This window comes from Prunus dulcis, chromosome 3 (genome assembly GCF_902201215.1).
Source record: "Prunus dulcis chromosome 3, ALMONDv2, whole genome shotgun sequence".
NCBI classification, from domain to species: domain Eukaryota; kingdom Viridiplantae; phylum Streptophyta; class Magnoliopsida; order Rosales; family Rosaceae; genus Prunus; species Prunus dulcis.
In genome coordinates, this window is record NC_047652.1 from 1,120,179 (window position 1) to 1,139,215 (window position 19,037).

Sequence of the window (19,037 nt, forward strand, 5' to 3'; positions counted from 1 at the left end):
TCTTATTCGGCTCTAAATAGTCGACCCCGAATAGAGCTCTCTTCGGCACGCCTACCGGTATCCTAGACCGCTCCCGGTGGACAATTGTTATCCTCGGCCGAGAGGGACCAGCAATGATCTCATCNCGACCAGAGGTAGAAGCCTCCGGCAGGGGATCGGGGGTACCAAATCGGGTACCGTCTTTGAAGACTGCGGCCAGCGGAAGCGGCTGCCCCGTCATCAGCCCCTTGCCGACGCCATGAGCAGGAACGGAGTTCACCTCCTCACCGATAGTTCGAACATCGGTGTCCTCTTGCCCCTCGGCATCAAAGCTCACGGCCAAACTAGATGTGTCCCAGCCCGATGATAACTCTTCATCGAATGCGTTGGGCTCACTGCCGAAGGAGGACTCGCTAGAAGACATCTACAAGAAAAAGGAAAAAGGGTGGCTAAGGTTCNGTAATGAACTACCCTACCGATGTCTAAGCCGCTACCTATAGTCCGCTAGACTACCGGACGAAAGCTCCTAAGACGATCGGCCGGGCCTATACTACGAAGGCATGCACGAAATACGAAAATTAAAAGAAAATTGATGGTACCGAACGGTATTTTACCTCGTGTAGTATGGTAGCTTTGGTTGCCGTTCGAACGCTTCGGAAATCGCCCTGATTACCGATAATTCGCGTGAAAATCGCCTTGTTTGCCGTTAACACTCTTCGNAAATCGCCTACGCAGAGCTCTCGCTTCAGTTCTCANNTGCAAAGTGAGTTTTGCGCCTAGAGCAACCTCTATTTATAGGGAGATGGCTGCAACGGTATTCCTCGGGAAACCAAACGGCTCATAATTGCAGCCGTCAGACGTCACTTCGCCAGCCACGTGTCGCTCAACGGGTGGCGATGTGGGCTGCACGCCGGGTACAGAAGACGAAGCGTCTCTGCACGCCCAGCGCAGAAGACGAAGCGTCTCCACGCGCCAAGCACGGGAAACGAGGCGTCTCTGCCCTCTCCTCTGAGCATCGGCGACCCATCGGATCCCAGGTTGAACCTTCCCCAAACGAACTTGCCGAACGGCAGGGCATCTGCGAACCTTCAGGGGAGAACCAAATTCCCTTCCGAAGAACCTTCGGAAGAGAACTTGGGGGACTACTGTTTATACCGTATATTAACGACCAATGACCGCCTGANACGTGGAGAAAAACGACAACTTGACATCACAGGCCCTTCGGCAGGAACACTACCGAAGGGTATACATCTTGACGCTTTTGCTCTNGGACACGTGTCATGCTCACAATCCACTCCTACAGTCCCACATCGGAGATTCCAAAATAAGCNCACCTCCCAAGGCCTATATAAGGAGACCCCTATTCCCAAAAGAGGAGGGACAGAACGATCAACGNTACGCTATCGCTTGATCTGTAATCTGATATTTACTAAATCCGTACTTACTTAAGCATCGGAGAGCCTTCGGCCGGTACCGCACCGGTACCCCAAGGTCTTACCGAACGTTCCCTTTTTGCAGGAACTTGATCTTCCGAAGACTAACTCCCTTCCGAAGACACAATATCACTAAGTTGGGCGAACCACGTGTCAAACCACTTTTTCGCATCAACAAATATAAGTCAAGAAAAAGAAGGATTGTAACTGTACTGTGAATCATACATACATACCGTGAGCAGAATTTTGCACCAATATGAACTAGCCTCCCTGCACGCGCTTCCGCGCCTGAGAGAGGCTTTTTTTTTAAAAAATTTAAATTTATTTTAGAATTAAAAAAGATAATGGGTAGTTGTGTTCCCTAAAAATAGGATCCATTATCTGCTTTTTATTTTTATTTTTATTTTTTTAAATATGAAAAAGTGTGAATTTACCTTATTATTCTCATTTAATTAATAATTTGAATTCTTAATGTTTACATTAACCAAGGGCATTTTCTGGTATTTTGAATGTTTCACTATTCTCTGTCTTTTGCTTTATATATATAGATACAAGTAGGGTGATACGATATGATATGTCGATATTGTAAATCTTAAAAAAATAAGATATGAATACGGCAATGATACGGTGATTAAAATAATATATATTTAAAAAATAATATAAATAGAAATTTGAATACATTATTCATTTCCCATCACTAGAAAATTAGCCAATTCGAGGGTGAAAACGCTTTGCTGGGTTACACAACCCCCTCCCTCTCTGGTTGGAATTCTTACTATGGATGGCCTCCCTGCCCCCCCATAAGACACGATGTTTTGCTCCTCACTCATCTTCTTTGTCTGGGGCTCTGCTGTCACTCTGCTGCCCTGGTGGATGTTCATCCCCAGGTGTACGTGGTTCTGGCCCTCTCCAGTTTTGTTATTGAACTTCGTATTGACCTCAAAAATAATAATAAAAATCACTATAACTATTACCTAAATTATTCATTTTCTGTGAATCAAATGAAGTTTGATAATTAAAAAATAATAATAATAATTAAATACATACACAAAACAAGGCTGCTACCCACTAAGGCAGCTATTTCCAAAATATTTTAAGTAATATATCCATATTATCTAATTAATAACATTTTCAACTTCACAAATTAACCACACAACAACTTATTAAAGAAAGCCATATACGTATTATCTAATTAACAAAAGTTATTAAAAGAATAAGAACAACTGCGTAAGAAAACCACCNCCCCCCCCCCCCAACCCAACCAAATGAATCTGAGATGGGTACGACGGCGATTGCTGGTGAGTTCTCTTCCTTCTTCCTTCTTTTTTTTTTTTTTTGGGATTGCTGTCTGATTCACCCAAATGACCTAGCCTCTCGACATAGGGTCTTTGAAATTCTAAGTTTTACATTTTAACCCAAATATTCAATAACCTTTAAAATCACCCCAAAATTTTCAAAATATTTTCTCTTTTACCCCTTGACGTATAGTGACCGTATCGCAAACGTATCGTGATCGTATCATAACTGTATTAATGGAGTATTGGAGCCGTATCGTAAAGTCAACATTCCATAAAAGTCTACGGTACGCCATGGCGTATCGGATTTGTATTGGAGCAACAGAGTATGGGTCTCTCCAGACGGCGTCGTATTACCTCCTAGTTTGGTTGTTGTGTTGGGCTTTTAGCCCCCCTCCCTGTTAGCGGAAAAAAAAAAAGAAAAAAGAAAAGGAAAAAGGGGTGTAAACTAAGTGGAATAAATGAAAGACTTCTCCCGTTTTTGTCCTTTGGTCTGATAAACCCTATTACTTTTCCTGGGGTTCTGATAAACCCTATTAATTTTCTTTGGGTTTCAGTTTTATCTCCTTTTTCCTTACAGTATTTTGCATTCCTTTGGTTGCATGTCTGGTTTCCCACCGAAGACAATATGGATGTTGTTTAGAAACTGAAACGCTGTGGTGAGTTCCTTTTTCTATATTTCCTCTTACTTTGGATTTGATGTTCAGAATTAGAACCTGGTTCCTGGTTTTGCATAAATTAGTGCATCTTGTTTTGCATAAACCAATGCATTGTTTTTCATAGGAGAGCATTAAGTTTAGGAGTTTGGGAGTGTTGAAAATAGTTGAATGTGGTGATAGAATGGCTACTGATTTTTATGCTTTTTTTTTTTTCTCGAGATATTTGGTCTGTGTTAGGCTTCTAAATGGCGGTTTGTGGGTTTATTGTTTCGTGTTTCGTCTGTAACTTTGAATGTTGATGGGTTGTATGTGCACTTTTTATTTTGTTTTTTTTGCAAATTCAGATTGTTATTGACAGTGTAGTGTTTGATGAAGTGCCTCTTAGATGAATTGGGTTCATTTATGTCATATAATATTGTTATTTCCATGTATCAGATTCTGCTATGATGTCCAGGTTTATTCATTTTATGTTTAGGCATCTAATGATTTGATATTTAATATTTAGGCATGTTCAAAATTATAGATCATTCTACTCAACTCACGTATAAACTTCATTTTGATCTTTTGTGCTCTTACAGTTCCTATTGTGTTTCTAATATTTCTAATATTCAACTCATGTTAAAACTGTGTGCCACTTGTTGGGTCTCACAATAAACTGGGCTGTTGTACTGGAACAAAAAGAGAATTCAGTCACTGGTTGAAGAATTTTAGTTAAGATTTAGAGCATTAGTTGCTGACTTGAAGGATGCTGTGATTTTGGAAATGGGCATTGAATTAGTTATGATTTTACACTGGTGGATTAATTATGATACGCAATTGAAATATTACAGCAATATTGCAATATGCATGGAAGGCATTTCTGAAATGGGCGTTACATAACCATGTGCTCATGCATCCTATGTCCTGAACATAAGTTGATTGAATTTTTTCCTATTTGTTTGCATAAATATTACATTATCTTCTTTCTTACAAAGACAAATCCTCCCTTATATAGCAATTGGTATGTCTTTGGTATTACTTGCATTTATTTTCCTGGGCAGTGAAAATTGCTTCTTGTTTGTCCTTAATGTTCAACTGTGATACCACAAGTGCCAGAATTGGAAGTATCATAGGTTTTCTTGGGATTTAAAAAAAAAAAAAAATGATTTTCTTGTTACAGATGCAACTAGTCGGAGAAACTACAGCAACCAATTCTATTCAGTACTGGATCCTAGTATGCTTGTTAACCAAAGAAAAGTTCTCAACCATTCTCATTGCTCTATGAGATTTGCTTCGTCTGGAGGTTATTCTGTTCTTCGCTCAAGTGGTCTTCAGCACTGGTTCAAAAATTGGCAAGGACTCAGAAAACATAAACTGACAGCTAGCACTTTTGCTGCGGCCATTGGTTTTTTTCATCGCCGAAGACTCCAGCTTTGGTTAGAGAAGATTGGAGCAATTGAGCCATTTTCGGGTAACCTGGCTACCTGTTGGAGCAATATCAAAGAAGAGGAAGCACTTGAAAGATACAAACTAATAACAGGAAATTCTGTCTTGTTTCCTGAATTTCAAGTCTATGGTAATAGAAATGCTGGAGATGATTGGCTAGGAGCTTCACCAGATGGGGTGGTTGATAGACTGGTATACGGATTGCCTTCACGAGGAGTGCTGGAGATTAAGTGCCCATTTTTTGATGGAAATATGAAAAAGGCTACCCCTTGGTCACGAATTCCTCTATACTGTGTTCCACAGGCTCAGGGTTTAATGGAAATACTTGACAGGGATTGGATGGATTTCTATGTTTGGACTCCTAAAGGGAGCAGCCTATTCAGAGTATACCGAGATGCAGAATACTGGGATGTTTTGAAAATGGTTCTCTCAGATTTTTGGTGGAACCATGTCCAGCCAGCAAGGGAGATCTGCAGTAAGTCTCAGATTACGGATCCCCTCCTTGAATTAAGATCACTCAAACCAGCACCCAGGCATGAAATGTGTAGTTATATAGTTTATGAAAGCAAACGCGTTGTTGACAGCTCCAAGTTATTGATGCGTGAAATCAATGGCAAACTGATAAACTGATGCATCTTTAACCACAATTTAGGCCTTTCAAATTAATTGGTTATGAGGATATGGGACTATCCACGTCAAGTTGCTGGAATATGGCTTTCATGAGTTTAGTAATTGATGTAAATTCCTACTGCCTGTATCATCATAACTTTTGCCTAATTAGCGTAAGAGGAATGTACGTTGCTACACGAGGCAGATTTTGATAGGATGAATATCCCAGCTATAGTCATTGTATGATAACATAAAAGAAAGAAAAAAGTTTGATTTCTACAGGATTGAAGAAGTATAGACCGAAGATTGTTAGTTGAGGCGCTGATCATGCTGTGGGGAAACTCAAACAGGTGATTTTTTTTCTTCTTAAATACTCTTTTCTTTATTTTTTATGTTCAAGATTCATACGAGGCACCTATCATATTTGATGTTGAGCTTGAAACACAATACCATTTAAGTTTACTTAGTCGTCCCTGTCATCGTTTGCAGGAACAGCTTGCATTTGCCTTTCAAACTATCAAATTACTGCTGCAAAATGAAAAGCAAGTTAAAGTTGTTCATGATTTAACTTACCCAGAAGTTTTGCTCTTGAATGAGCAGGGGCAGTTCTTTTGGGCTCTGGAATAATTATTGTGACTGCAGCCCATTCTGATAGTATATGATGAAGGGGTACTGAGCTCATTTGCACTATCAAGTTGGAGCCAACTAGTTTCACTTTTCATCGATAAACTTACCTTTGAAGGCAATTGTTAGAAAGCAACTAGATGAAAAAGATACTAGGTGCATCGTATTTACATGCTTTAACATATATCTTGTCTTGTATTGACTTCTTGACCAGAGTTGAACGGTGCGGCGTAACAGCGTTTGTTGTGTTATATATTTTCTAATTATGTAAAGAGGGGGGTATTTTAGTTTTTGCCTGGTTAGATGTTTTAGTGATGTAGGAGGACAGAATTGTATTGAACAAAATATTTGTGATCTGAGACATGGTGGATGAAGTTTCACCATTATTATTCGAGGCCATACTTTTACTAGGTCGCTGAGGAAATAGGATTTTATAGGAAAATTTGGAAGGCAAATAGCTGCAAGAAATTGACTATATTTTGGCAGAATTTCAAGACAGATTCTGGCGTTCTTGTGATTTTCTGTTCGCTATTTGATGTTCGTTTGTTCTGTTTTGATGTTTTGTTTCCTCCGTGCCTGTCGCCCTTTAGTGAGTTTAGTTGGCGTTATGGGCTTTCTGACTTGTGCTGGTCCAGACCCACCCAGTCACACCTTGTGTTGTTTTTTCTTGTAATTGTTGTTGTGCCTACCGTTGTTTGTTGTCACTGTTATGGGGTCTTTATCTCTGTATCTTCTTTCTCGTAAGGCCTGGTCTTTATGCATTGAGGATATGGGCTTCGGCTCAATTTCATCTTCTCTTAGCTTATTTGATCATTCAATGGTATTCTCGCCTTGTAAGATTCAATTTCTTCGTTGATTTTTCAATCTCATTTCTTGGATAAATCCGAGACAAAAATAGTTATAATACTTTTTTTTTGCACAAGCAATATTGAGGGAGGGAGGTTTTTTCACATACATAGTCAATGTATTATGGGAGTTCGAACTTGGGACCCTTGATATATTAGTCAACTCGTTCCACTGGGCTAGACCCCTTTATAATACTAGCACATCGTTTTTTATTATTCTTACATGAGAGGAAGGAAGCACACTTAAAATGTGTACTAACAAAATAGACTATTTGGATGGTGAGACAATATTGGCAATTAGACCCTAAGACTGTTATACTTTTCTAAAAACTAGGGGATTTCCTTGATTAGAATGATAAGGCCGGAAAGTCTCGGCCCAGATTAGAATGGTAGTTGCTTTTGCCACCATGTGACCCAAAAAAAGGGAGGCATATCCTTGACTTATGTATTACATATAAAATTAGCTGAATTAAAAATCACAAATGAATATTCTCAATTTCACAAGCAGCAAAAAGAAGTACAAAATTTAGTAACTTTTACTTCGATACATAAATATTTATTTAAAGTAAGCAAACTTTTAATTAGACTTTCCAAGGATAAGCAAGATGAGCATCACCACGCACCAAGCCATGTTTTATTTCTGTTTTCGGAATCTGGAGTGGAGAGATTGGAAAAAAAGAAGAGGAAAGTGCTAAACAACTACAAACCAACATAACCTACTTAGCTTTATATCCCATCAAATCAAAAGAAAACACAACAAAGCTGATGTGTTTAACAAATACTTGATAGAGGTTGAGCACCGACAAATCTAATTGATAATCTCCAAGACTATGGAAATCCAGATCAAATGTGGAGGGATTGTGTGTCTCAATGTTACTGATCCAACTCTACATATGGAAGCAAATGAAACATCATACATGGGTACCCTCCAAAACATTTTGTCTCCCCTTCTTTCATATTCTAATCATCTTTTTCCACTTTTATTTGCACACATTTTTCTAATAATCTAAGGCCTCAAAATGTCACACTTTAGCACAAGTCCAGAACAATGTAGAAGCATATATATTTTAGTGTGGTTGAACAAGATAAGGTTTTCATGATATTGGATGGGGCATTAGCATCAAAAGAATCAAATTCAAATTTTTTTTTTTTGGGTTAAAAAAAAAAAAAAAAACCTTTGGATATATCAATGTCTATCATCATTATGAGAGAAAGTGGTAAATATAAAATAATGTTGGAGAAAAAATAATTTTTTGTGCTATTTCAGAATGCTTTGTAATGTTGTCTCCTCTCATTTTGTGATGTGGTGGCATCTGGCAAGCAAGCAGAGCTTAATACAAACACTTTCTCATCATCAAATGTAGTCCAGTTATCATTCCACTTTTTTTGGACCCAATGACAAATTCAAACTCCACATCACCATAAAACCGTGTAGAGGGTATATAGACAGGCGTGTACATGTACTAGCTAAGCAATGTGGACCTTAACAATGAAAGACTAGGCTTTATCCATAAGGTGGTGTAGAAAGCCAGAAATATCATCATTTTTATTTCCAACAAACAAGAAAGTGATGTGTCTAGGTAATGTATAATTTCCATCCAAAGTGCTTGAATGAAATTAATACAAAATGTTAAGATTGTTTAGCAACATAAGGTGTTATGTCGTCATGTTGTGAATCTCGATTATTAATCAAGTTAAGTTTGCATGAATTAATATGTAATTTAGATTCATAGTCTAATAACGTGTGTGTATATATATATATATATATAACTTTCATTGAAGGATCTCTCAAATTAGCTTATTTGAGGGATATTTTTGTAAGGCCCACTCCGTATTGTATTTCACTAATCCAAACCATCTATTTTGTAGAAACCACTCAATTGAATTATTGAAATTTTAGTATTTTCTTGAAACATTTGGATATTGAAACTGTTCCGATTTGTCTTTTTTTTTTTTTTTGCAATGATGATCTATGAATGTAGACTTAAAAAATAGATGGTTTGGATCGTTGAAAAAAAAAATTCATAAAGGACCCTAAAAGGTGTCCCTTAAATAAAATTATTTTAAACATCCCTCTATAAAACGGGACTGTATGTATATATACGTAGTTACGCCAATGTTAAAAATAAGCATGCTAACTTAACATGCGTAGGCATTGCATCATCTCAAATTTCTTAGTGGTGGGTTGGTAAAATCATGCTAATTAGTGCAAAAGTAGGAGTAACATAAATATAGTCATTTAGACCTTTTTCACCATATATGATGACAGAAGCATTGCGAAATTCTGGTCACTTGAGCATTGGCCGATAAGAATTCAAACCTGGCATGGATTATTGGTGATTTGAGAACATACTATAATAAGTTTGAAAAAGTAGTATTTCTATTGAATATGCACTCATTGGAGCATTGATTCATTTTGATTCATCAGATTAATGAAGACTAAATAAAGCTTGAGAGCAAGACAGAGGGACCCAAAATCCACTCATCTCAGACAGCAATGATTCCAGTACAGTCCATGAGCAACCGGCCTATGATTCTGTGACCGCCCCAGTGAGAAAAACAAACCCAAAAAACAAATAGTAAAGAAAACTGCCTTTACAAAAGTGATTGAGAAATGAACAGAAAAAAAAGAAAAAAGGAATAATAATAACATGCATAACAACTTCTTCATCTTCCTCTTCAATCTCTGAAAGAAAAAGAAAGAAAAAAGCATTATCTGGCAGCCTCTCTTTCTCTTGTTAAACAATGGTTTCCAAATTGGGTTCATCTTTTTCTGTGTTGCTTTCCTCCCAATCCATTTACTCCTCCACTACCTCTTTATTTTCTCGTTCTATTTTGGAGGCAATCATTGTTTAAGGGGACATGCTCCATTCTTTTTGCATGTGCAATTTTTTATTGTGCACTTTATACCTTTATCTTGTGTTTTTTTTTTTTCCTTAGTGATTCTATCTATCTATTTGTTTTCTTTTGTCTTTCTGTTTTTGGGAAGAAGAAAGGGAGAATTTAAAAAACAAAAAAGCATAGATTAAGCTAGATGGACATGAGTAGATTAGTTTGTTTATGCTATATATATTATGTTCTGCCACACACATTGCCTTTCGAATTTCTTATTAAACCTTAGCTACATTATAGTATTATACCTTTATCCACGACTGAAAAACCTGTGGGCTATCAAATGGCCTGCCTGGTACATGAACTTGGCGTCAGGTTTACTTAATTTGGTCCACAGATAAGATAACCACAGTGGTGTAGTTTTCCTTTTTGTTTTTCATCAATCCGGAGTGGATGCTCCGTTAAATATTGAGAAGAGAAAAACCATATACATTTTTAAAAGATAGTACTCAGTTTATTTTGATTTCAAATTATTTTACCAATTTTTTCTTTTAAATGTCACAAAAGACAAAAAAAATATCATCGTAAGAGCGTGATAAAACAACTCACAAAGTTAAACATAGGCATACGTGACCCCAACCTTCTCTTAGTTTATAAAAACGCACATTTAATTAAGCATACTGTTCCTTAAAATAAAATTTCAAGAACACTATTTTATTCTATTTATTTTTTTAAACGAAGTACACTTACAAAGAAGATCCTCTAGAGATCTTAACCATATAAATTAAATTTAAAGGTAAGTAAAATATCTATAAGAAAATTACTTAATCAAACACAACAAAGAGCACTGCAGTTAAATTACATATTCATTTGAAGATTAGTTGGGAAGAAAACCAAAATTCCTCTTTAAAAACATAACACATTTCAAATTGTGCTACGGTTAAAGTCACAAATGAAATATGAGTTAAAATGAAAGTTGAGATAAGAAATAAAACCTCGATACACATTTAAATTTCTGATGAAGTCCGCAACAAATTAAATTTTAAGCATGCACCCGGTAATAATTAACGATGGATCGAATCACGAATAGGAACTAGTTATAATAAAATTTGCCCGACAGAAATCGTCATATCTATTGATATTCATATGTAACCTCCTAGCCAATGAACGATTAGGTTTTTGAGTGATTGTGACGTGATTTGGTGAGCAGTACGCATTCCATTCCTCTCACCACTGCGTTGACTGGAGTTTTGACTCAGCGGATCTTGATAGTGACACGTGGACTGAATTATGCATTCATCACCATCCAAATCTCAAACACAAACATTGTGTTGACCAAAAAAAAAAAAAAAATCTCAAACACTGTCGTGCCGCGTCCTTTTGTCCACGCATTTGGCAGCGAGTGGATAGAAAGGCTGGCGGAACCGCGTTTTGAAGCTTTTTAGCGCAAAGTCAGAGCCGTATTATGACCGTGGAATTGCTGCCCCACGCGCTAGTTGAAACCCGTGAAAGGGTGTGGCCCACGAACCCTTGTCGTCTAGCGAGAGCGCGAGAGGAAGTGACTTGTGGCGATTTGAGTCGCACTGAAAGATTGGAAGGACACGTAAACTATTATGGACTGCCCTGACCCAAGAAGAAGCCGTCATGTACTCATCAGCATGATGTCAAATTTCAACAATTTTAAGATTTATTAATTTACGCGGAAATAAATTTTAAATCGATTTGTAAATTAATTTATTAATAGCATAGGATAGCATTTGCATTTTTCAGTGACTAAATTAAAATTTTGTGTAAAATTTAATGGCAAAAAATGTGTTTAATCCAACAACTTAACGGAAAATAACAGTAAGTTTATAAATTGTAAACTTTGAATAATACAGCAATCAACATTGTCAATTTAAATTTCGTGTAAAATCTAGTAATAAAAAATATATGTGCCTTATATTCACCTTAGAAAGGAAAAAAATTAAAAAGTTCATTCCTTATAAGGAATATTTGTCACAGCTTGAAAAGAAAACAAACAAACAAAAAAACAAAAAAGGGCACTGAGTTTGAATTTTGAATGTGAACGAGAATTTTGAGGAATCTATAACAAGTGATATGGTGATGGAGAATGTAGAATGCGCATGATGTTTCTGAAAGCTACAGTGCAGCGATCCACTAGTACAATATATTCATGGGACCATTATTTGCGACTTCCAGGTGTGTTATGATAACTATTATTATTGGCCACTAATTTGTGGGATATAATTGGCTTGAGAAATTTCAATAACAAAACCCAATTGAGAGCCATTTTGTTGGCAAAAGAAGCAATCACAGCACCGAGGGTCTGCAACTTCAAGTGATTGCAAAACATAATTAATTTAAGAAAAACATCATTCTTAGACTTCCCCAATACGAAGAAATGATTAATGCTTCGTTTACATGAAGGGATTTGAACAAAATGATTTTAAATTTGCTACAAAATTAAGAAATAAGAATCACGTTAGATTTTTTAATACAAGTGACAGTTCAAATTATAGGAGGAGAGGGGTTTTTCATACACACACTACCAATGTGCAATGGGGTGGTTCGAATGTGAGACCACTAGTTTGCAAGTCAATGACATTTTCATTAGGCTAGACTCCGTTGACAAGATTCACATTAGATTGAATGTATTGAAAATAACTAGATATATTACATTTGAAATAAATTGGAAATAACAACATGCAAGGAATCATTTAAAATCCATTTGTGTCCTTTCTTTTTTTTCTTGTCCAAATATTGACACACATACAAATAATTTTTAATTATAATTATATTTCACCGTATACTTACTGATGTCATTGCCAATCCTAAAAGTAATTTCATATATAATTGCATACTTCTTTTTGGGTAATTGTTATTGGCATTTTAAAACGTCGGCATGCACTCATATATAAAAATACAAGGGAGAAACAAAGTTGAATGAGTGAACGATGACTATTTTTCAAATGTCAATAACAATCTGTAGAAAAAGTTTGCATGTTTATTTGGAACGAATTTATTGCCTGTCGAATTGATCTACCTCACATATGCATCTGAACTAAATTTATAAAAATAGATATTGGAGGCATGAACATTTTTCTGTTAGCAATTATGAAGCATAGTACATCAAGAAACATAAAGAGTGTGAATGCACTAGGGCTTCAAGGGGTTGAAAGGATTCACAACAAATTATGGCTGTGATCCGTAAGAGTCGCCAAAAAGACTTTGGGATTTCCACACTACGTAGGAAAGAGGGTGATAAATTTTGAGTTTATTTCTACTTCCATAACTCATCATCGTCTTTGAATGGATATATCCCAACATTATTTTCTACCAGCTCTATTTTTCAGAACGCAATGGTGGCGTAAGTTTGGGCACTCATTCAAGAGTGCTAGGCCTCAACATTGACTGAATAAGCATTCCCAACTCATGATTGATGTCATGCTCTACATTTACGCACTACATGCAATTTTTCTTCCTACAATCCACTGGTATACTTGAGATTCACATCATACATATCGTATTATAATTCTCGTATGTATCGTAAACGTATGCTGTGTTTTTTTTTTTTTTACACATATACAACTTCATCACTTGCAAAGTTCCTGCAAAATAACTTTTATCAATCGACGGGCATCGTGTTCTTCCTTGACGCATAGTATTCGTGTACGTATGTATATATAATCATACAAAAGTGAAAAGGTATTCAAATCCCTTTTGGATAAAATTGCCCTAATTCAAAATACGTAATTTTGAAATAAGTTTTCCATTTTCATCTCTTAGTCGTCACTGTCCCCATTTATAAATATTGTAAGGAATAAATATATCTGAATGTTTACAAATATTTCTTGTCGTTCACGCGGATAGACAGCTAGTTATTAGCTTTTGTCAAGTTAGACAACTTCGCATCAAAAGATAAAACAAGGACTTAGGTTGCAATCCAGATGGTATAGCAATTTTATTTGATGTCTTTATCTCTTAGTGTTTATAATTATTTTTCTCAGGCTGGATTTTTCATGGTCAAATAAAATGAAATTGGTTTTAATAAAGTCAATGACATGGAACAGGAAATCTTCTTTGAAAGAAGAAGCTATCGTACAATGACAAAGACCTATTCACATTATTTCTTGGGTTAATTTTGACTAGGTGTACGGATGTTTATTTTTGTGAGAGTACTTTCTTATCTTCTCCGGGTTGATTAATGAATCTTTACAACACACATGTCATAATCGGGAACTATATTTATTTTTTAAATTACAATTTAAAGTTTATCATAACTAGTGATTCATACGGTATACGGTTGGACTATTGTTTCATAAATGTTACTTTCTAGCTTACGGTTCTAACTTTCACGAGACAAAAACAATGATTTGTACTGATTGCCAACCAAAGACACTGAATACAAGGTTGTTGCATGAATAAACCACACACAAGAAATACAAATTTTATTTGGTTGATACTTCATATTCAAACATCAAACATGACCTTGCATATAGAGGGAAACGTAGGTTTTCTTTAAGGTTGTGCTGTAGTTTAAGATTGTGTATGAATATTTAATAGCAGTGGATACATAACAAACTCAACTGCCTTGATTGACCAAGGCATCCCCATCGCTAGGTCGCATTTACTAACAAGTTTCCTAATCATGTAGTTAACATCCTCTTAACATTCTTTAAAGCATGTGGCAGAGTTCACAATTTTCATATATTGAACTAACGTACGTATGATAATAATATAATAAACAAAAATATGATAATATATAATAATTAAAGGTAGTACATGAAACACTTTTTTTAACGTAAAATTAAAATGAAATTAGTCAACAAGATCTAATCTAGTCGAAAAAGGGCATTGACTTGCAGATTAATAGTCTTAGATTCGAATTCCTAAATCTTGCTCCCTTTGTAAGTTTTGTTTTGGTCAAAATTCTTTGTAGTTTAGACTATCGTTTGTACTAAAAAAAATTTAAAATCAAAATAGAAGAAAGATGATGGTCCAACGTAGCTCTCTTTGGGCTTGGAAAACAACTGTTGCTTAGAGTTTCTATCTGAATTTATGTCATTGCAATTTGCAATAATGATTAAGTACTTGTCTTTACTTGGTTTTAATTAATCATAGGTTTAAAAATTAATAATAGGTTGACAAGCAACCCATCTCAAAGGAGTTGACATTGGGTGAGGGCATTTCTACTTCTACATATACATTAAATTAAAGGGAATCTTTAATTGCCAGACTGGCTTTTAAATCCTCGAACACGCTATTAAGCGTTCTAGAAGCAATTTTCTCACTAGTTTTTCCTCATGTTGCAATACATAATTAAAAAAGGGTTTACCTTCTTTGATTTGGGATTTAGACTGCTTGTTTTACTCTTTCTCAACGTTTAATCTCAAATTTTTTTTTTTTTCAAAATCACAAATCCAAGCATTATCGAGTTTTAAAACAAAAAATTCCAAGTGCTACATATTTTATTTTATTTTATTTTACTATTAAATCCTAAATCTCAAAGATAATTTAGATTTGGTATATATATGGCAGTCAATGAGGTCTAGCATAGTGAAAAAAATAGCCTTAATTTGCATATCAGAGGTCTCAGATTCAAACTCTCATAACATCTTGGTTGTGCGTGTGAGAAACCTCACTCCTTCATAGTTTAGTATACATATGCACTTTCTTTACAACTCCAAATGAGAACTGAAAAATAGTTAGTTTAAGCTCTTACTCTCATATATAAGCTAAGCTAATTGGAAGAGTCGCCTACAGTTGAAAGAAATGACAAAGAAGAACAAACAAAATCCGCTCAGTTACTTTATAATTTAAAGGTACATTTTTGCTCCCCCACTTGCCCCTGGTTCGTGGAATTTAATTTTCAAATAAATTAATCTCCTTCAAACAGAAAGGGTTTTAAATAATATAATAATAAAAAATACCAGCACGTATATCCTAGCTAATGTTTGACTACATATACTAGTATATAAATCTCTTGAACTATAGTCTATAAATAAGAAACGAACTTGCTTTGTTCTTCTTCCCATGATAATGTAAGTTAATGAATAATACTAAACAAATAAATTTTTTTAACTTTATATTAATTAGTTAAATATCAACTACTCTTTAATCTAGTGATAATTTAAATCTCATATTCGACTCACATATATATAATACAAATTTGTCCTGAGTTCGATACTTCATGCATTAAGTAAATTTGTGGCGAGAATGATACAAAAATTAGCTTTGTAAATGTATTAAGCAATCAAGTTACTATTGTCATGTGATGTTGATCCTCAGGTGATAATTTAACACATGATTTTATTCGACAATAATTTATTTAGGAATTGTATATCATATATCATATGAAATGCTAATCTTACCCGCGGGTTTGAACAACAGTGAAAAGAAGCATTGATAGAGGGGGACAATCAGTTTGGTTTCTTTCTTTATCTTGTTTCTCTCATCAACCTAGGAACATGGAAACTTGAAGGAAGTTTGGTGCGATTTGTGGACCAGCCTATAACTTAAGGCAACATGTAGGCGTTAACTCTGTGGCCTGACTACACGTGTTTAGTGCCTCACAACTGTGAGCAGCCTGCTGAGTGCATAATTTGTATGGATCAATGGAAATTGATGGCGCACCGAGATTTAGTTTAGTGGAAAATGGTATTGACTTGATGATTATTGGTTTTATAGAATTTTGACACTGTGTGTGAGAAAACGCTAACGCTATTCTCCTTAATTTTCGTAAAAATGAAAATTGACAGCCAATATCATCATCACTGTGATCAATACAATATTACAATATTACATTGAACAATAAATAAGAAGGCAAGAAAAAGGTGACGCAACTTAAATAACATGATAATGAAATGTAACCAATCGGGTTCTTGAAAAGGTTTACTGAATTAATTCTTGAAGACAAAGGATAAGAAAACATGATGAGAAAGAGAAAACTGGAGCCTACAAAAATACATTGAAATAACAATCAATCCAATCCAACCAAATGCTTCCATGAACACACAAAAACCTTATTTTAATTTATTTTATTTCACTTTCTAAAGAGTAAAAAATGATTTACATACTTTTTGGATTTCTTACAAGAACATTAGAATCTGGGGATTGCCTTTTGCTTACTCCACTCCAATGTCACATCTAAAAGAAATTGTGATTTTTTCAAAGATGTGGTTTTCTCTATTCTCTTATAATTTATTTTCTACTCTTTAAAAAACCAAAAGTAACAAGCAAATTACAAATAATCCAAGTGGAAAATTTGTTAATTCTCCTTTTCACAAAATCCCATATGCCCAAGATTCTTGACCCCAACTGCTGAAGTCATCATCCCACAAGCCAACGCTGTCATTGTTGTTGCTGTAATCACAAAGCCACTCAAAATCTGGGAGATGCAGGTCTTCAAGAAAGTTGGATGCCGAATTTGAAGAAGATGAAGATGAAGAGGTTGATGAAGAAGAGGAAGGAGCACAAGGGACCAGAATCTCATGGGGCTCAATCAATGGAACTTCATCTGTGCAGAACCCATCAATCAAGAGCTCCATTTTATCCAACTCATCACCTCCTCCTTCCTCCTCTATGGCTTGAGCAGCAGCGGTGTTTTGCTCAACTTCAAATGTGTCATTAGCTGGACAAGATTTTTGTGCTTCTTCTTGTTGGTTTTGACTTTGTTCTTGTTGGCTTTGATCACTGACATCATTAGCAATTGGCTTGTGGGTGAGAGGATCAATCCCCATTTTCTTCAACTTCTTCTTGATGTGGGTGTTCCAATGATTTTTGATCTCATTGTCTGTTCTTCCAGGGAGATGAGAGGCAATCTTAGACCATCTGAGAAAATAGACAACATTTGACTTGAGCACACAAGAAAGAAAATGCAGAAGAAAACAAATTTAATAATTTGCTTTAAGTCTTTTTAGCATCATCAAAAGATTATTTGACTTTATGGCCATAAGAAAGGTCCAATAATACAAAATATACAGAAGGACAAGACTGCATATTTCAGCACTGTTGAATTCAAGGTTCTATAATAATTAACATGCTGTAATTTTTTTTTTAATAATCTCAAGTCAAGTCAAAAGAAAAAAAAAAAAAAAAATCATGTTGGACTGGGTGTAAGATCCTCAGACATCTCTTTTCCCAGAAATTGTATAATCTGGTCTTCTATTATTATTTACTAAAATGATAGAGTTCCTTAATTATAATTAATCTGTAATTTCAGAAATGGCAGAAAATATTTGAACTTGCTATAAAAAAATAAACCTGTTGCCAAGTTGAGCGTGAAGATCAATGACCATTTTCTCTTCAATTTCTGATAAAAGACCTCTCTTCAAGTCTGGCCTAAGATAGTTGGTCCATCTCAGCCTGCAACTTTTTCCACACCTTAACAATCCTGCAATTGAGACCAACCCACCATAGCTATAATCAGTGAGCTGATAATTCATTGAAAATATTGGGGCATTCAAATTCCAACAAGTTTCCACTTTAATATTGATAATCATGAGAATCAGGCCTCTTAAACTGTTAGCTCATTTCCCTTAATTTCCCAGAGCAAAAACAAAAGAGGAAACAGAAAACAAAAAACAAATAGAAAACTTCAGAGCCAGCTTATTTTGTTTTTCTGAGAGAGAAAAGAAAATTAAAAACAAAGATGAAGAGATGAAATGATGAATTAGAATAAACCCAATTTCTGAAAACAAAAGAGAAACTTGTAAAAGTTTTGGAATTCAAACGCATTAACAGAAAACACATGTTCTCCTACCCCTCTCTCTCTCCCCTGAAGGAAAGAAAAAGAATGAATAACAGGGCATTCAAATTTGCACAAAATCTCTTTTTCTTTCTCTGCCTCTCTCTAGAATGCAGTGACAAAAACGAAGTATAAATATGATAATGGATATGAGACCTGCAAGCTTAGGAACAGCTCTCCAGCAGCATTGGCCATTGGTGAGGATGAAGTTAATGAGCTTCTTGTCCTCTTCAGCTGTCCATGGCCCCTTCTTCAACCCAACTTTGTCACAGCATGGTTGCCTTCCCATTTTTATTAATCCTCCCCAAAATCAAACACAACCCACAAAAGCTATAAGACCAATTAGCTATAATTTGTATATAGTAGCTGCTCAATAAACTATATTCAGGTCTTCAACTTAGCAATCTTAGCTTAGCTAGGCCTAGGCCAAGGCAGGCAGATATGTAAAATAAGGCACAGACTGATTCTGAGATGTGCAGATGACAAGCTTAGACTCATACCACCACCCACCTATATATAGTATCTTTTCACCCACATAACTCTTAAATATATAATAATATAATAAGCCAAGCAGCACCTAAGGCCAA

The 19,037-nt window shown here is 35.5% G+C and overlaps 2 protein-coding genes across 2 annotated transcripts; one reads left to right on the forward strand and one right to left on the reverse strand.

Annotated features, from left to right (window-relative positions):
• Nucleotides 1-3,212: 3,212 nt before the first annotated feature.
• On the forward strand, nt 3,213-6,722 carry LOC117622397. The gene is made up of 3 exons (XM_034353054.1): nt 3,213-3,366; nt 4,526-5,750; nt 5,890-6,722. The coding sequence occupies exon 2, from the start codon at nt 4,582-4,584 to the stop codon at nt 5,419-5,421; it is 840 nt and encodes a 279-aa protein (XP_034208945.1). The 5' UTR covers nt 3,213-3,366; nt 4,526-4,581; the 3' UTR covers nt 5,422-5,750; nt 5,890-6,722.
• Nucleotides 6,723-16,710: 9,988 nt separating this feature from the next.
• On the reverse strand, nt 16,711-18,985 carry LOC117622223 (transcription factor MYB20-like). The gene is made up of 3 exons (XM_034352819.1): nt 18,607-18,985; nt 17,967-18,096; nt 16,711-17,534 (listed from the first exon to the last, which is right to left on the reverse strand). Exons 1-3 carry the CDS (start codon nt 18,737-18,739, stop codon nt 16,985-16,987), a joined length of 813 nt encoding a protein of 270 aa, XP_034208710.1. The 5' UTR covers nt 18,740-18,985; the 3' UTR covers nt 16,711-16,984.
• Between the last annotated feature and the right edge of the window lie 52 nt (nt 18,986-19,037).